Below are 18,921 nucleotides of genomic sequence, written 5' to 3' on the forward strand. Positions count from 1 at the left end.
TGAAAACAGGCACTGCATTTCATTTCAAAACTAAATTTTCTGCCATAGTCTTGTCTTTCTCACTGCACGATGCACTCACATTCAGTTTTTTAATTGTGGTGTCTGTTCTCAAACTGTACTACATTAGTAGAGACTCGCCACAATTTTAAAACTGATCGATTTTCAAAAAGGCTTCGTTGAATAAACATGAGTAACGTTAAGTACTGCACGTTTAATAATAATAATTCCTTACATTTATATGTTTAAATATCAAAACGAGGCACAGGTGTTTTTATATCGCTGTATTTCTGAAGGAAGACTTGCATGTTATATGCCTGATAAAGCAGCATGTGACCGTACCAGTTCTGCTTTGTTTACAGCTGTTACTAGGAAACCTCTATTTCTCGTGCTTTGTCTATTCTTTAAAACATCTGCTGGCAAAGAATGAATTTTCATTTTCATTAAGTCCGCCTGATCCACGCAGCAAACATATTTTGTTTATCAAAAAATATCTACTCTAGAGGGACTTGGCTGTTGTTATTGATTCTATTTGGAAGTCTATCAGAAGTTAAGTTAGGTCCACAAAAGTGCGCATGCGCAGTAACGTTTGTTTATGATTTTGCCGTTGAAACCTAAAATCTAAACAACGTTGGGGGTGTGGGCAAACAACAACCATAGCATCAAGCCTAGTCTAATCCAACACTCATGTGCGAGATGGTGCAAAAGACACGAGACAAGTGCAACTGTCATACACATCTGTATAGGGCTGTTACTAAGGATTATTTTGGCAACTAAGTAATTGAGCGATTATTTTGATGATAAATTGAGTTATCAGATTATTCTAAAAAAGTTTTTCTGTGGCAACAAAAATAGACCCAAGCAAACAACTGCCTTTAAAATTAGGCAATAACAAATTAAGTTCAAATAAAGTATCTAAGGCAAGTAATCATATGGTTTTATTGAAAAATCTGTTAAATGCATAATGTATTATAAACAATAGAGCTAATGTACATTAGGCATTATAATAAATGACTGCAGAAGGCGGCAACGGCCTGATGATGGTTTTTTCACTTTAATCTAATCCTTGTTTAAAATTGAGTAAACATTTTATTCAAATGTCATCTTAAACTTTAATATTTGGGCATTTCTTTACGACAGAAATGCTACAGCCACTGTAATTTCTTAAATATGTTGACATCAAACATGTAAACTCGAGTGAGGGTTTAAACACTTATTTTGAAATTGCCATGAACGTTTAGCATAATGAGAAATATATTGATGTGTTCTCCTGTGATAGATCTGCCACTTGTTCTACGTAATGTGTAAACATGTTATTTTTTCATAGGAAGATTGCACTTTTGTATAATTCAATAATTGATTTAACCCTTGTGCGGCCCTCATTTGGGAGTCACACTCAGGGTCTTCACGGTCAAAAGTGACCGGACACCTGAAATGTAACTTTTTTTACCCTCCAGTAAAATCAATGGAATATATTTTTATTCAATAATATTTTTTCTTTTTTTCTTTTGTACTTTGAGAAAATGTTAAGGTATTAATTCATATTTATGCAAGAATTATGAACAATTTTTCTCATAGAAAATGGTACATAATTTTTTTCCCTAATTTTTCAAAATTATTTTTAAATTAATGTTTTTTAAATTAATTTCAGATTAAAACAGAAATTAGGCCTTTCAAATAAATTTTTTTAAAGATTTTTTAGCGCCACCTGGTCAGAGCAAAGAAAAAAAAACATGTAAGTGCATGGTGCAAACAGTTATTACCAGTATAGGAATCCATAGAGAGGCTTGTGAATTTGCTTATTGTTTTTTAGACATAATTGCTTACTCATATTAATTAGTGGACTTGAATATATATTAATACATTCTAAAGAGTACTTTTTGTACAGTTTTAGATATTTTTTTGTTATAAATAATGATTTCATGCATTATTTGCATTAAAGTTTTTGCATTATGATTACAATCAAACATGAACATAATGTTAGAAAGAGAACACAAGTAAGCATTTAACCGTTTTTGCTTTAGAATTTAATTAAAAAAATGCAATTCATTCAAATATAACAGTTTATATAAACATTTTGCAATGAACGTGTCTATTTTTGTCTATTTCAATGAACTAACAAAAGGAAGTAATAGTAATCAAAAGGAAACATCAATAACAAACAAGCTCAAATAACAGGAATGGTGCAAAGGACCAAGCCTGAGTTTCTAAGTGCACTGACAAACCCAAGAGGCAGCGCTTGCTTCTCGTTGTTTTACAGACAGCACAGTCATAGGTGTGTGTGTGTGTGTGTACGCGCACACATGTTCTTGTGTGTGTGTGTGTGTCGTACCTTAACTGGTGTTAGATTTTTTCTGCATTATGACTACATTATTGAATGGATTTCACATTCTCAAAACTTCGCTCTGTGTTACAGACACAGTAGTTCATAGGTGTCTATGTGTAATTATGTGTGTGTGTGATTGGATGTGTCAATATCAAACTCTTGATGTTTAATAGTGTCATGCCTTCACTACGGTGTACTTTTTTCAATTTTGTGATTGATTTGTAGATTGTGTTTTTGTCTATTTCCCATTAATTTTCTATGGCCTTGTCAGAAATGACCGAAGACCCAACAAGGGTTAATATTGGTAACGAGGTATTTGATTCTGGTTTCGTACTGAAGCCAGAATTCTTCCATAGAGCCATCCCTAGCTGACACAGCAGCTGTTTTGGTATCCTAGTTAAGACTTTGCCTCACAGGCTCAGAAGAGCAAAGACCGCTGGTTGGGTGGCCTGAAAAACAGCAGATTGGCCACACATTAAGCCTGCTAAGAGAGAGTATGGAGAGATCAGGAGACACAAGGTGGCAAACAGACTACCGTTCAACCCCCTTTGCATTAATTTATCTAAATGCATTGACTATGGGCTCCCAGATGCCCCTGATTTTTGTCTCTCTCTCTCTTTCTCTCTCAAATGCACTTGCTTGCCGGATTAAAGCCTCTTCATCAAGCAGAGCTGGTGAGCATTCTGATTGGCTAAGAGCCTCATGCCCGCTGCTCACTGGTGAGTGCACTTGACGAGGTAGCCACTGTGTTGTCGGGGGGAACCACACACTGCAGCAGCAGAGACCGGCAGCCTGGGCTTAAAAAACAAGGGAAAAAGAAAGAGGGAGAAATTGGAGGGAAAAACATGACAACAACAACAAGGGATTAGCCTATGGCATCAGCCAAGCCATCAGGACTCCATATATATATAAAAAAAACCTCCCACCGCACACAGATGTTTGTGAAAGGGAGAGAGGGAGGGATGGAGTTTCTCAGATGAAGGAGAACGATTGAAAAGCAGCTCAGCGAGAGAGGATGTGTGATCTCTTTGGTACACAATAGAATTAGGAAATGCGTATGGATGTGATGGACTTCAACTAATAGTGTGGCATCACACACAAATACACACTGACCAGCCATCAGAGAACCAGGAGCAGCAGCTTGTTATGAGGAGCAAAAATCAGCGGTGTCACCTGTGTGCAGAAGAACAGGCCACATCCATGTCTGTTTGAACTGCATAGTGGAGCTGGACTCTTCGTTTGACCTTAAAATGGGGGACACAGCAGAATACCAGCGACTGCCCAGCGATTGTGAGGAGAATAAGGTATTACAGGCTATCCAGATAACTTACCACAGTTTTGTTGGTGTGTATCTTATTTTAATCTCTATCAAATGTTTAGTGTTGTGGACATACATTTTATGTCCATTACACATAGCTTATTCAGTCTGTGTACAGTAATAGTGACATGTTCATCGGTGAGTAACCATGCCAGAAATGTGAGTCTGTAAGTGTGTCAGTGTGTCTGTAAGATGGTACAATAACCCACATGTGGTTGAATCATCACGTGATGCGCAGTACTCTGATTAGATGGTGGCGGGTGCACTAAATTTCCTCATACAGCATATGTGTTTACATGGTGCTCAACTGTGCTTTCTATGACATGTGATGTAATTTGCGGGCAGTGCTTTTTTTTATTTGAAGAAATTACTTTTATTCAGAAATGCCACAATAAATTGACTTGTTCAAAAGATAGCAAGCAGATTTCAAGTTACTAGGGGTGTAACGGTACGCAAAAATCACGGTTCGGCACATACCTCGGTTTTAAAGTCACGGTTCGGTTCATTTTCGGTACAGTAAGGGAAAGAAATGCAAACATTAAACTGCAGGTTGTTTATTACTATAAACTTTTTTTTACAATTTGTTTACACTTTTTTTAAACACTTTTTAATAAAATATAATAACATATATTTATATAATAATAAAAAAAAGAAATAAAATACAGCTGCAAAGTTCTCCACTAAATAAAATACTCTCTCAAACCAATATCACATAATAAAATATAGTGAAAAATATAAATAAATAACTATGATTACAGTGCAGCATTACCAAACCCAGCTTGTAGGCCTGCTCATATATAAAAAAAAATATATAACTTTCCAAAGTGTAAAGTGCAGCAACAACAGTTTCAGTTTTTAGACCTGCTCAGATTTCGTTATTGCGTTGGCCCGATCGGAATAAAGAGCAAAGGTCTGTTTAAATGCCGACGTGAGCTGCATTTGAATTACAGTGTTTTTTTTCCTAGTTGTATTGATGTTCACACTCACGTGATACCTTTTGAAAACTTTAGAATCAGCTGCAGGGCGGGATTTGCGCTGAATGCGGAGACTTCCGCCACTTAATGTGTTCGTGTGGAAACACGAAAATGTACCTATGTTCCGCACAGAAAATATTGCATTCGGTAATTCGGTGCACGTACCGAAAGCCCTGTACCGAAACGGTCCCATTACGAATACACGTACCGTTACACCCCTACAGATTACTATTGCTATTTTGAACTTATAATTCAAAGAATCCTGAAAAAATGTGTCATGGTTTCCAATAATGTATTTTGCCACACAACTTATGATAAAAAATTTCTGTTGAGCACCAAATCGGCATTTTAAAATTAAAGGCTGACATTTTTTGGGGAATGCTATGGGATGGGAATCAAATCACTATTAATCACGTGATTGGGATGGGACAGGAAAAAATGTCAGCGGGAGTGGGCGGGACCCGGAATCGAAATAACACTATGATACTGAACTTTAAACACCAATATAACTTTTCTATAAATAAACTATAAACTGTATATTTTAATTTTGAATTAAATTCTAGTTGCCCTGTCTCTTTATGCTCTCCTCCTGTTTGCTTTGGTGTGGCTGGTTAAGTGAATCACATACACAGTCCGTGATGGACCGATCTTTAACTGGTGGTCTATGCGGTAATACTGTACATCGGGCAGGACATCTAAAAGCCCACCTATTATTCCTCGACCTCAAATATGGCTTTTCATCTGAAAAATGTATGTAACAACTTTACATAGTCACTCAATCTAATATTAACCTTTAGAAATGTGTGCTATTCAAGTGTCTGTGGAAGCTGAACAACAGCTCGCTCGCTGTGGGACAGATGGAGTTGCCGGTGCACTCACTTGCTCTTAAAATAGTCCGTTATTTTTCGTCATACAGATAAAAGAAATAAATACATCTTTTGAATCTGTAAAGACTCTACTTTTATTTGTGTGCACTCAGAATTACAATGAAACGTTAGGCTTCTGTAAAATAATTAAAGAAAACAGGATGCACTTTCTGCCATCTAGGCCTCTGTAAACTTGAGCGAGAAACTTCAAAACTCCATGTGATAAATATGTTTATAGAGAGTGAAATGTGTACTTCCAAATGAAAAATTCAAATAGAAAACGTGTGTGTTAGCATGGATGATTTACATGAAATGTAATGTGTGTGCAATGCACACTGTGCATTGTCCATTGTTTGTGCTGGCTTTCAGTGCAATAAAATAACAAAAAACTAAATTTGATTTTTATTTAAAGAGTACATAACATACACAGTTTCACCTAATCTCATGTTAATCTTGAGTACCTATAGAGTAGTACTGCATCCTTCATATATCCAGAAAGTCTTAAGTTTTATCATATTTGTAAAGAAAAATACAGATTTCCGATTCTTTCCGGAAAAAGCCGAGCTCCTGGAGGCGTGCCATAGTCGGAGCTATAATACTGATGTTTCGTGTTGTTTACATTAACATATATTCACTTATGTGCTGATTTCCAAAAAAATACAGAAATCTGATGCAATTGTACTTACATGAATGGGGTCTTTTATCACAGGGACAGCTCCATGTTTTAATAGCAAAAGATGTGCAAATCCAGTGTCAACTTGGGCCTTGTTTATAAAACATTCATAACTCAAATGACCAGAACACACAAACGCACTTGATACACTCTGTTGCTGCCACGGAAAAACAAACTGCTTCCACTGTTCATGTAACGCTGGGTTCTTGGGGAAGCTGAACACGGTAAACGTTCCCTCACTTCCAAAAACGCACTTATTTTGAGACATTCTTCAACAAATCCTATGCAGCGCTGGCGACGATTTTGAAGCGCATTGATGTGCGCGGTCTCGCTCTCCTCTGGTCAATGTGTGTGCGCGGGTGCGCTTTTCCGACAGAAATGTTCATATAAAGAGTTCTGCTCTATGTTCCGCTCTTGTCTACGTCATTAGATCCACGATCGAAAAAAAACCAGCCGAAACTTGTACCAACCCGAAAGTAAGATTCTCGGCACAGAAATTCTCAGTCATTCTTCTAAATAACTTTTTACAACTTTGGCCATGTTTAGCATGAGAATCCATCTCTTTAACACTGTGAACAACTCTGAATACACGAAACACCATTGTACCCCCCCCCCCCCCTTTAACTAAAGAGGGCATACTGTGATCTGCACTCTATTTTTTTTTTACTGTGACAGATTCCGGCACAGTAAAAAACACAACACGCCAGTGTTGGGAGGGAATTGATGTATTTCTTCTGGGATTGGGACGAGATGGGATTTTCCCCCAGGTTTTTTGTGGGATTGGGACATGATGGGATTTATTTTGTGGGAGTGGGATGGGAGAGGTCCACTCCTGTGTCACCCTCTAATTAGAATGATTTCTGAAGGATCATGTGACACTCATTCCCAAACAATTCTCTTATGTGCTTCACTGTGGTATGGGGTTCTTTTCGCCACACAGCATTTGAAGGCTTGTTTAAAGCAACACAAAAATGGTTAAAGTAAAAAGACAGTATTATCTAAGACTGGTATGATTTAATTTAGACTAAAAAGTTTACACAACATTTTAAAATGACCATTGATTATTTTGTTTGATTTAAATGCATCTTTTTAAAATGCATATAAATATACTAAGTTTTTAGAATTGTCTGTAAATCTTTTCATGACACCCTGGGGTTCTGTGAATCATCTCAGCTCTGCCTTTAGGGTATATGTTAGTACTTGTTTAGGCTAGGTAAGCATGTAAGCTGTGTGCGTGTGTTAACACTGTTTCTCTGTTTTTGGTGGCATTTCAGTCTCACATTTAGTAGGGATGCACCTATAGGTTTTTGACAGATGTAAAAAAAATAAAATAAAAATAAACTAGTGGCCAATACCGATATTGGTCAGTTGCGTAAAGCAGGGGTTAAAAATTAAAATAGATTGGTTCACTCTGAGCAGAGTTGGTATTTGAAGGTTTCTTTTCCACCATTCTGCTGTTATTATTACCATTCCGAAACCGGTGAGAAGAAAAAATACTGGTTAATAACGTTATTTTTAAAATGTTTTCTTTGCCTTAATAATAATGAAGTACAGCGTTTTCTTTACTCAAAAAGAAAAGAAAAAAACGGGGGTCTTGATCTGGTAGCCTATCTTGTACTTGTCACGGCAGGGATCCAATGAAGCACGGAGATAGAACCAATTGCGAGTAAGTCTTTTATTAAGGGAAATCCAAAAGGGTAAACAGTCCAGGCAGAGGTCGATACCAAACAAAACCAAACCAAACCAAACATAAACAAACAAGGACACAAGGCAAGAGCACGACAAGATGACGGACATGAATTAAACAACGACTCCGTGACATACTAAGACAGACCGGGTTATATACACAAAAGGATAATGGGGAAACAGGAGACAGGTGGGGAACAATCAATTAACTAAACAAGGAGGAAGGTGACCAAATAAGGAGACAGGAAGTGATAATATGATAAACACCGTGGGAACTGAGGACATCTAGTGGAACCCCAGGGAACACAACCCAGACACTGTGACAGTACCCCCCTTCTACGGAGCGGCTCCCAGACGCTCCAAGACAGACACAAAACAGAGACCAGGAGGGAGGAGGACAGGAGGAGGTTCAGGGGGAGGGACGGAGGGCCAGACTAACAGAAAGGAACAGGGACAGACATTAACACAAAAACCAAAGGAAAAAACAACATGAAGCCCCCCAGGGCGGAGCAGAAGACCACCACACCCTTGTGGTCAAGGCCAGAGCCCTCCAGGGCGGAGCGGAAGACCACCACAACCGTGTAGTCAGGGCAAGCGCCCCCCAGGGCGGAGCGGAAGACCACCATGTCCGTGTGGTCAGAGCAGAAGCCCCCCAGGGCGGAGCAGAAGACCACCATGTCCGTGTGGTCAGAGCGGAAGCCCCCCAGGGCGGAGCAGAAGACCACCACAACCTTGTGGTCGAGACCAGAGTTCCCCAGGGCGGAGCAGAAGACCACCACCACCATGTGGTCAGGGCGGAAGGCCCCCAGGATGGAGCAGAAGACCACCACCCCCCTGTGGTCAAAGCGGAAGCCCTCCAGGGCGGAGCAGAAGATCACCACATCCCTGTGGTCGATGCACAAAGCCCCCAGGGCGGATCAGAAGCCCACCACTTCCGTGCGGCTGGATCAACGGGAGGACGAGACTCTGATAATTCCATGGTGTCTCTACTGGACTCCAGAAGATCGGTGCTGGCCTGACACTGCTCATGAAGATCATTGGTGACTTGCATTTGCTCATGAAGATCAATGGTGACTTGCCTTTGTTCATGAAGATCAGAGGTGACTTGCCTTTGTTCATGAAGATCAGAGGTGACTTGACTCAGTCCTTGAAGATCACCGGTGACTTGACTCAGTCCTTGAAGATCACCGGTGACTTGACTCAGCTCTGAAAGGTCAAAGGTGACTTGACTTGACTCTGAAAGGTCAACGGTGACTAGCCCTGACTCTGGAGCATCAGCGGTGACTAGCCCTGACTCTGGAGGGTTAACAGTGACTAGCCTTGACTCTGGAGGGTCATCTGGAACCCGACTCGACTCTGGAGGGTCATCAATGACTAGCCCTGACTCTGGAAGGTCATCGGTGGCTAGCCCTGGCTCTGGAAGGTCATCGGTGACTAGCCCTGGCTCTGGAAGGTCATCGGTGACTAGCCCTGACTCTGGAAGGTCATCGGTGACTAGCCCTGACTCTGGAAGGTCACCGGTGACTAGCCCTGACTCTGGAAGGTCACCGGTGACTAGCCCTGACTCTGGAAGGTCACCGGTGATAAGCCCTGACTCTGGAAGGTCACCGGTGATAAGCCCTGACTCTGGAAGGTCATCGGTGATAAGCCCTAACTCTGGAGAGTTCCCTGGCACCTGACTCGACTCTGGAGGATCAGCGGTGACTAGCCCTGACTCTGGAGGATCAGCGGTGACTAGCCCTGACTCTGGAGGATCAGCGGTGACTAGCCCTGACTCTGGAAGGTCATCGGTGGCTAGCCCTGGCTCTGGAAGGTCATCGGTGACTAGCCCTGGCTGTGAAAGGTCATCGGTGACTAGCCCTGGCTCTGGAAGGTCATCGGTGACTAGCCCTGGCTCTGGAAGGTCATCGGTGACTAGCCCTGACTCTGGAGGGTCATCGGTGACTGGCACCTGACTCGACTCCGGAGGGTCCACTGGCACCTGACTCGACTCCGGAGGGTCCACTGGCACCTGACTCGACTCCGGAGGGTCCACTGGCACCTGACTCGACTCTGGAGGGTCAGCTGAGACTCTCATCCTGTGCAGCGGCACTGGGCAAGCAGCCATCTTGGGCCATGACTCTGGACAGGCGGCCATCTTGTACTGTGGTGCTGGGCTGGCGGCCATCTGGGGTTGTGGTGCTGGACTGGTGGCCATCTTGTACTGTGGCGCTGGACTGGTGGCCAATTTGGGCATTGGCGCTGGGTTGGCGGCCATCTTGGGCTGTGGCGCTGGAACGGTGGCCAATTTGGGCATTGGCGCTGGGTTAGCGGCCATCTTGTGCTGTGGCGCTTGGCTGGTAGCCATCCTGGGCAGTGATGCTGGACTGGCGGCCATCTTGGATGGTGGCGCTTGGCTGGTAGCCATCCTGGGCAGTGGTGCTGGACTGGCGGCCATCTTGGGTTGTGGCGCTGGAACGGTGGCCAATTTGGGCATTGGCGCTGGTTTAGCGGCCATCTTGTGCTGTGGCGCTTGGCTGGTAGCCATCCTGGGCAGTGGTGCTGGACTGGCGGTCATCTTGGGTTGTGGCGCTTGGCTGGTTGCCACCCTGGGTAGTGGTGCTGGGCTGACGACCACCCCGCCGGAAGAGACAGAAGTGGCTGGGGCATCCCACCGAAGCCGATGCTGCAGGTAGCGCACGAATTCCCAGAATTCCAGTGTCTCTAACTGCGCCATCTCCTCCTGAGACACTGGATCATCCAGCCCGCCATTGAAATAGTCCTTGAGGGCCGCATCATTGTAGCCCATGCCCTCGGCCAGGGACCAGAACACCTGAGCCAGGGCACCCACTTCATTTCCCTCTTGGCGGAGGGCGATCAACCGAAGATACTTGGCTCGCCGCTCTGCCATCTTGGCTGGGGAACGGAAAGACGACATACCGCTGGTTCCTAGAATGACGGAGTCGTTCTGTCACGGCAGGGATCCAATGAAGCACGGAGATAGAACCAATTGCGAGTAAGTCTTTTATTAAGGGCAATCCAAAAGGGTAAACAGTCCAGGCAGAGGTCGATACCAAACAAAACCAAACCAAACCAAACCAAACATAAACAAACAAGGCCACAAGGCAAGAGCACGACAAGATGACGGACATGAATTAAACAACGACTCCGTGACACATACTAAGACAGACTGGGTTATATACACAAAAGGATAATGGGGAAACAGGAGACAGGTGGGGAACAATCAATTAACTAAACAAGGAGGGTGGTGACCAAATAAGGAGACAGGAAGTGATAATATGATAAACACCGTGGGAACTGAGGACACCTAGTGGAACCCCAGGGAACACAACCCAGACACTGTGACAGTACTTAGTCATAGCCAATACAGCAGCTTTTTATTTATTTTTTGACTAAATGTATTAAACAAAATAAAATACTGTCAACACTTTAAAGACATTAAAGTAGGCTGTTTTTTCAAGATATTAAAAGAGGTTTGCAGCATGGATAAAAAACACTTCTTCTATAAGCGTTTTGAGAGAAAAAAAAAAACAGCCTAAATTAGTAGGCTATACATCGCAATTTATTATTAGGGATGGAATGATACCATTTTTTCAGAACCGATCTGATACCGAAAATTCAGAGTATCTGCCGATAACGATCCAATCCGATACCAGTGCAGGTTTTTTTTTTTTTTTTTTTTTTTTTTTTTTTTATCAATGTAGAATTTCACCCTTTTTGTGAAAAAAAAAAAAGCTGATTGTCACCCTTTTGTGTTAAACACAATCTACTACAACTTAATTTTAATGAAAAATAACAAATGAAAAATATATATAATCATAATCTATGACTAAAAATACTATTATAAACTAGGTTAGTGGATAATTCAGCAGCAAAAGATACTAGGGTGCACAATAATTTTATAAAATCGAGTGAAACATTTTTATTTACAAATAAATGTGAATAAGTCTACATCTGGTAAAATGTTACACATTGCTCTTTGTATTTTTGTAAAGAAAATGCATTTATGTATAAATATATATTATAAAATTAAAAGATTTATTTTAAATGTATAGCACAGTAATGAAGGCAGCAACAGGTAGGACAACAAGAAAGACTATTAATAATCTTTCATTGGACAGTTGGGAAGATGGGAAGAGATATTGATACATAGTGCATTAAATCTGTGCGTTAGTTTGTGTCTTTTCTTTTAAAAGTTTTAAATCTCAGTTACTGTGCACTCTTGAAGAGAGTTTCATCATTTTGACTATAGTGACCAAACGCAACATGCAGTTTGATTGTTGAATGGAGGATGACAGACAAGACGCAGCGGAGAGAAGAAATGAACTTGAATTTAATGACTTAAATATTCATCTGCACATCACATTGAACTATGGAACAGCTTCAGATCACTTGAAATATAGTGCACAAAAATGTTTTGGTGCTTTATAATGTTTTTGTGCCTTTTGTGGGGCTCATCAATAGCACAGAACATTATGCGCACAATATCAAATTTGGATCTGATTTTAGGGACTGGGCGTTGATGAGCAGCGTAACGGGCAGAGAGAGTTTGTTTTTCAATTTCCTTAATCTTCGCCGAGTGCCCGCATTTGATCCTCGTTTGCGCTTTGTCCGTATAGTCCATTTCTTTGGGTTAGTCCTCAGATAATTCGGTATGGAGTTTACTACGGCTGCATGATCCGTAGGTAAACAATCGCGTATCAGTAGGAGGAAATCTCTTCTATATTGGATTTCACCCGCCACGCCGGTAACATGGTCAGGATCTAATCCATGGGCGATACAATGTTTTAAAATCACTATAAGCAGTCCAATCTTACACCAATAAGCCAAGTCCATGATTGCCTTTAGTGCAGTGTGGAATTAGACCATACAGGAAATGTAACACTCACGGTAACGAACAAATAAACAACAATTAAATGCCAAACACGAGAGGCAGCGGGGCAGCCACAGTGCAGCTTTGGTCTTCACTCGCATTTTGGACATAAAACATCATCCTTTACATATGCTATATCAGCACAGTGAGGCAGTGGTAGACTGTACGGACTATTTAAATTGAGCAGTGTAACTTTTTATGTATCTTTAACTGTAATTTATTTTGATAATGAACAGGCTGCAATGTCAAGTTAGCAAAAATATGAGCATGCATGAGTTGCTAAAGCTTTTGCAAAATAAAGAAAACTCCTTTCTTTTCCGTTCTTTCGTTTTGTTAATCTATTAATGATTTAAGTGAAATATATTTAGTGTATAGGCCTTTATAGTCCTTTTTATGTAGCCTATATGGTTTTATTAAATTTTCTCTGTTCACAGAAACGCTGCAGGTGCATGCATGTTCTACACGATCCTGCCATTTTTGCTGGTTTCAAACACAAAAAGCTGCTTATTAGCTGCCATTAATTTCACTTAACCCCTTAACTGTCACTCACTTTTTTGAAGATAGACTTGAATGTGCATGATACAAACCTAAATTTTTATAATTCATGACTGAAAACATTTTGTAACATGATATTGATGTACCATTTACATGGTAATGCAATGTTTGATTTTAAAATGGGTTTTAAAGGATGGATTTTGAAATTTTAAGTTTTCAGTTGATATATAACTTCTGATGATTTCTAAAATGTGATTCTCTGTGAAATTTTTTTTTTTTTTTCAAAACTCCTGTTATAATTTAGATTTTTGAGGGTGCACTCTTGTCATAAATTAATCTATTACTTTTCCTACATAATTTTTAACAAAAAACATTGGTAAAATATATATTTGGGAGTCTTAGACCTTTCCGACAACATATATTTTGTCAAGATTAGATTAGATTTAATTGTAATATAGTGAAGTAACCGTAGGCGTCCCGTATTCGGGACGGGGTGACAGTTAAGGGGTTAAATTAAGGCCTTATGTTTAATTGACAGTTGGTGACACATTCTTAGTTAAACTAACTCTGGGTCATTGCCATTTTACTCATGATGAATTTATAGCAGAGCGGGCATTTCATTGCTTGGATGCGTCCGCGACGCATTTGCATAGGCCATACTATGCTGTCTGACAAACTGTTTTGTACAGATTTTATTTTGTTTTGACAAGTATTTAATTATTTTGCCCATAGAAAAACATGGGATTATGCAACAGTCATGCAACTCACTGTCTCTATGCAGTTCATTAATAAACCATTGGTATCAAACCTTTTCGTGCTATTTCTGATATGCTGATGATTTTAAAATAATTAAAAAAATCGGCCAATAAATATCGGCAATCGATACATCAGTGCTTCCCTAATATTTAGCACTGTGACCTCATCCACCCCTTGAGAAATGCAGATAATGTTTTAGTCCTGCAGAAACAAAACTGACATCACACTTCAGTATCTCAGTATCTTTTTTTTCCCTCTGTCTTTCGGGTTTTAATTCACTTACTGGTATTTGGCTATTTCTCTTTAAATTATTACTCTGGATTGTCACCCTGACCTCTTTACTGTCTTTTACCTCTCTTTTTACTTGAATACATTCTGTGTAAATGCAGGTAGGAATTCAGAAAAATTTGAGTAATGTTATTGGGATTAATCCCAGAATGCATGTTTAAATAGAAAAGGAGCTTTATTCTATGTAAGATGCGTTTCGTTATGATAATCTTAATAGGAAAGAAGAAGAAAGTTTATATACAGACAAAGATGCAAAAGGAAAAAAATAATTACCAGGGAACTACTCACAATCCATTCGAATGATGAATTGGGCCAATTCAAATTAACGCCCAACCGGCATATCGTTTTGCCGATATAATCGGCTGATTAAACTGCCAATATGCCGCCGAAATTATTTTTTTTTCTTTTACAGAACATATAACGCAGATAAAATGCTTGAAATGGTATAATTAGTTTGTCCAGCAGAGCGCACTCCATTATTTGCTACTGGTGACCTGGATGAAACACTTTAAAGCTTAAGTCAATGGAAAACCATTGAAACTTTGAATGGCCATATCTACATTATGGTGCAGCAAATCCGCATCAAATTTGGGGATGCTTTCAGCTCTCTTTTATTTTTGCTAATGGCCCAATTTAGAATGAGGCCACCTCCGCGTCGAGAGCCCCCGGGATTCGAGAGCTACGGGTGGTTAAATTCCCAGTCTGGCGCCGACTGATTTAGCGATCCCGGGGGGCTACCGACACAACATACCAATATCGGCCGATAAATGTACATTTTTCTGTTATGATTATCAAACCGATAAGAGAATTTGGCCGATATCTTAGAGCTGATAAATAATGCATTATTTCCTGCAGAGACACTTCAGATGCGCACTGTTCACCATGATGGTTTTTAATTGCTTGAAATATCATTGGAAACACTTCGAAAAGGAAAATACAGTGAACTGCAACGTGCAGGACAAGCGTGCCATGCTCAGCGGATTAATTGCAAAATTTAACCATAATAAAGTACGTTTATCATTTGTTTATATTTACACACGCAAGTGAATTTTAACCAATTCAAGAGAGAGAAGACTAGTGTTGTCACGGTACCAAAATTTCAGTATTCGGTACTGATACCAGTGAAAATCCATGGTTCTCGGTACCAATTTCGGTACCAAAGCAAAACACAAAAATATCCTAATTAAAAAAAAATAACTTTTTAGCACTACAAATAAAACCAATGCCATTCTTTATACTTATTTACAATTGTGTTTAAAGTTTTTCTACAAGTTATATAATTATGAAAAACAGTAAACAAGTTTCACCCAAATTTAATTTGTCTTTTAATTTATGAAGTGTAAACATTTTATTTTTGGTAAATAAAGGGGATTTGCTATTAAAATTAAAACATGGAAGAAATATTGTGATTTATTTCTTTAAAAAATAAAGTTTTATAAATTTTTTCAACAGTAGTAGCAGTATCATATACATTTTACCAAATAATAGTAATATTCCTAGCACAATGCCTTTATGTAAAAATTAACTTTTAGGGCTAATGAATGCATATTTGTCATTTTAACTGAACTTAAGACTGGTGGTGATGCTTAAGATATTTTTGGTCATTGAGGGTTTCTGTAAAAAAAATAGTAATAGATCATATTAATTATTATTAAAAGATAATACTACTACTAATTCTACTATCATACTAATGTATATACAATGTACTATGAATTGATGAGCTGCTGGGTTCATGAATATTAATCACGTTGTCTGCGTTCGGTCAAACTGATTTGCTGAAATCAAAACAGGTCCGGTACTAGATCAGTGCCAGCCAATGAAAGTGCCATTTGCGCATTAGCTCCGCCCACTACCTGAGAAACCGGTATGTCTTCTGCTTGTTTGAAAATGAATATGAATAATTCTAAATTAACTCCATTATTTTGACAGGAAAAGACAACAAAGAATAGTTTACATATAGCGTGTCGATTACAAAGAGTTTACAGAGCATCAAATACAGGTACGCTGTGCGTCCATTGAGATGAACTGAAAAGTTCAGATCGCTTGATGGAGAGAGAACTCTGAAGCTCAGATGCTGAAATTAATGCAAGCGTCATGCGCTTCAGTCTATGTAGTAAACAAACCCGCACATCTCTGCCATTCATTAATTCACAAAGAGACGCGCAGAACACGGATTCATATTTCTAACAACTTTTGCGGCTTAACATTTACAGATACTGGTCCATATGGAGATTTGATTTGATTAATTTATGCTAACTTTGACAAATTCCATGACTGTCTATATTAAAATGTAAGTTTAATTTTCATGACTGGATTTTGATATTCCATCCTCGTTTTCTGCTTCGCGGAAATCATAGCGCTGAACCGGGTTTGAACGGGACCTCGGTACTACCGGTACTTAAAGAAACCTGGTACCGTCACATTTAAAAATTTTTAGTACCGACTTGGTACCGAAGTACCGGGTCTTTTGACAACACTAGAAAAGACAAAAGGGAACTTTGTTACTCGCGCGCTGTTCTCTAGGCTTTTCAGACGGCGCACGAACCCTGAACTGAATCCTCTTTTGAAACCTCATAAAATTATGACAAAATACCCATCTCGACAATAATTCAGGTAAACGCAGTCATTTTTGTTTCAAATTAATGAAAACAGCTGAGAATGAAATGGGATGTGATGTTTATCATTATATGGGATCTGTGCATCAGGTCTTAAAGGGACTTTTGTATTTGGATACTACCAGCCTTATTTTATTAGTAACATATTGTGTTGTATTTATCTATGCTTGTAATTTGTTTATTTGTTCTTATTTTTACTGGCGGTTGTCTTGTCTCTTTAATCATGTTTAAACTTGCTTAGTTAATCTAGTAGTATTTGCTGTGGTTTTAAAGAAGTAGTATTAGTAGAAGTAGACCATAGAGCCCTCTCGTGGCTGGAGACGGTAATGTTTTCTATTGGTTCATTTCTCTTGGTTCATTTCTCTCGGTTCATGTCAAATTAATTTTGATAAATAAGTCGCACCTGACTATAAGTCGCAGGACCAGCCAAACTATGAAAAAAAAAGTGTGACTTATAGTCCGGAAAATACGGTAGTTTCTGTACTGTAATACATATATCAATTAGCACTGAATCATTCATACATTTTATTTATTGTGTTTCATCAGTTCATTCTGCTTTTATTCAGTTTAGCTGCAGATAAAGCCTGGCACGTCTATGAGAGTGAGATCACTTCTCTTTCAGTGTGAACTTCATCTCATTTTCACAAAATAAAATGCTATAGTAGGCTAGTTATTTAACTTTTCCTCTCCATCAGCGAATGATGTTTCTGAGAGAAAATGCACCCGTTGTCTGTTTCTATAACAACAAATGTGACTTTCATGCATCTAATTATCAGATAAACCTCGTGCTCTTATTTCAAGGTCGTCATTAATGCTGTGGTTATTTTAACAATTTCCTTCGTACTTTCGGTTCATCTGCATTGTTTAAACATATTTATCATTCAATGGAAAGCACTGGTAGTGTGAATGAACAAAACAATGCAAAAATACATTGAATACATCAATTCTGAAAGGGGAACTTGTTTCTTTTGCCATGCCACTTAAGATACTATACATGCTCAGTCCGAACAAATCCTAGTGGATAAAATAAAGTATTGCTCTACATTATTTCCCTCAGAATAATGTTTCTCTTTGAAATACTGTACAGAAGTTATGAGACAAATGTTTCATGAAGGTCTTTAACATCTTAAAAGCTGAAGAATTTAGCTGCATATTCAGTATCACTTACAAAGCTGCATAGTGAAGGATCATGTGATTTGTTATTAAACAGAAGCATGTGTTGTCTTTTAAGCCATGTTCAAGCGTGTCTTTTGTCTGTATGACATTTCCAGATGAGCTTTAACAGTAGATCCAGTTACTGTTATTGCTGTTGTCCATCAGTAAACGTGTTAGGAATCACTCACTGAACTTGAGAGAAGACTCGATTATGGCTTTTTCATCTGCAGGGTTTCACACGTTGTTGTTATATTTGTCATGTTAAAAATAATTTTTGTTTATGAGTAAATGTAAAGCACAGTATCTTCTGGGCCTGGAATATGGATGTCATTCAAATATCACTGGGTACAAGCACTTTAGTGTGACTGCTTCCCTCTGGTGGTTCATTAGAGTACCGCAGCCTGGGAAAAAAGTGATCCAGCTGAACAGTGCATACAAAAAACAAAAACAAAATTATATATATATGAACTGACTATATACTGTACTTCCAATGTCTCATGAGTTTAATGATGTTATCTCAAATTTCATTAATCAGGTTTGACTACTTGTGCTTTTTGACATAGACCTTCATTGAATCCTGCAGGCAGACATGAGCGTGAAGGTGGATTTGTCTTCTCCATGTGGTACTACATTTGGAGGAGTAGTGTGACCTTGGCTCATCCGGTCTGAAACTGCAAAGCTGTTAGTGCTAACTACAGGTCACCAAATGCAAATAGAAAGAATTGTTCCTTGATGACACCTCCATTGCTTTCTTAGTTTAAATGATTTAATCATGAAATCATTTACTCACCCTCATGTTGTTCCAAAGCCATAAGGCATTGTTTACATTCTGAACACAAATGAAGATATTTTTAATATTGTCTTAATTTTTATTCATTCATTCATTCATTTCAAGCTTC

At 39.2% G+C, this 18,921-nt stretch overlaps 1 protein-coding gene across 2 annotated transcripts in view; it reads left to right on the forward strand.

The window, feature by feature from the left end:
• Positions 1-18,921, forward strand: part of tnk2b (tyrosine kinase, non-receptor, 2b) — a 203,551-nt gene that overhangs the window by 99,195 nt on the left and 85,435 nt on the right. Inside the window, exon 1 of one of the 2 annotated variants that reach the window (XM_059502260.1) lies at positions 3,101-3,627. The exons of the other annotated variant lie outside the window; for it this stretch is intronic. Within the exon in view, the coding sequence (XP_059358243.1) occupies positions 3,574-3,627 (54 nt within the window). The 5' untranslated portion in view covers positions 3,101-3,573. Of the gene's footprint in view, positions 1-3,100; positions 3,628-18,921 lie in introns of those variants that run through there. 2 annotated transcript variants of the gene reach the window in all.

Source organism: Carassius carassius, chromosome 20 (assembly GCF_963082965.1).
Source record: "Carassius carassius chromosome 20, fCarCar2.1, whole genome shotgun sequence".
Taxonomy (NCBI): domain Eukaryota; kingdom Metazoa; phylum Chordata; class Actinopteri; order Cypriniformes; family Cyprinidae; genus Carassius; species Carassius carassius.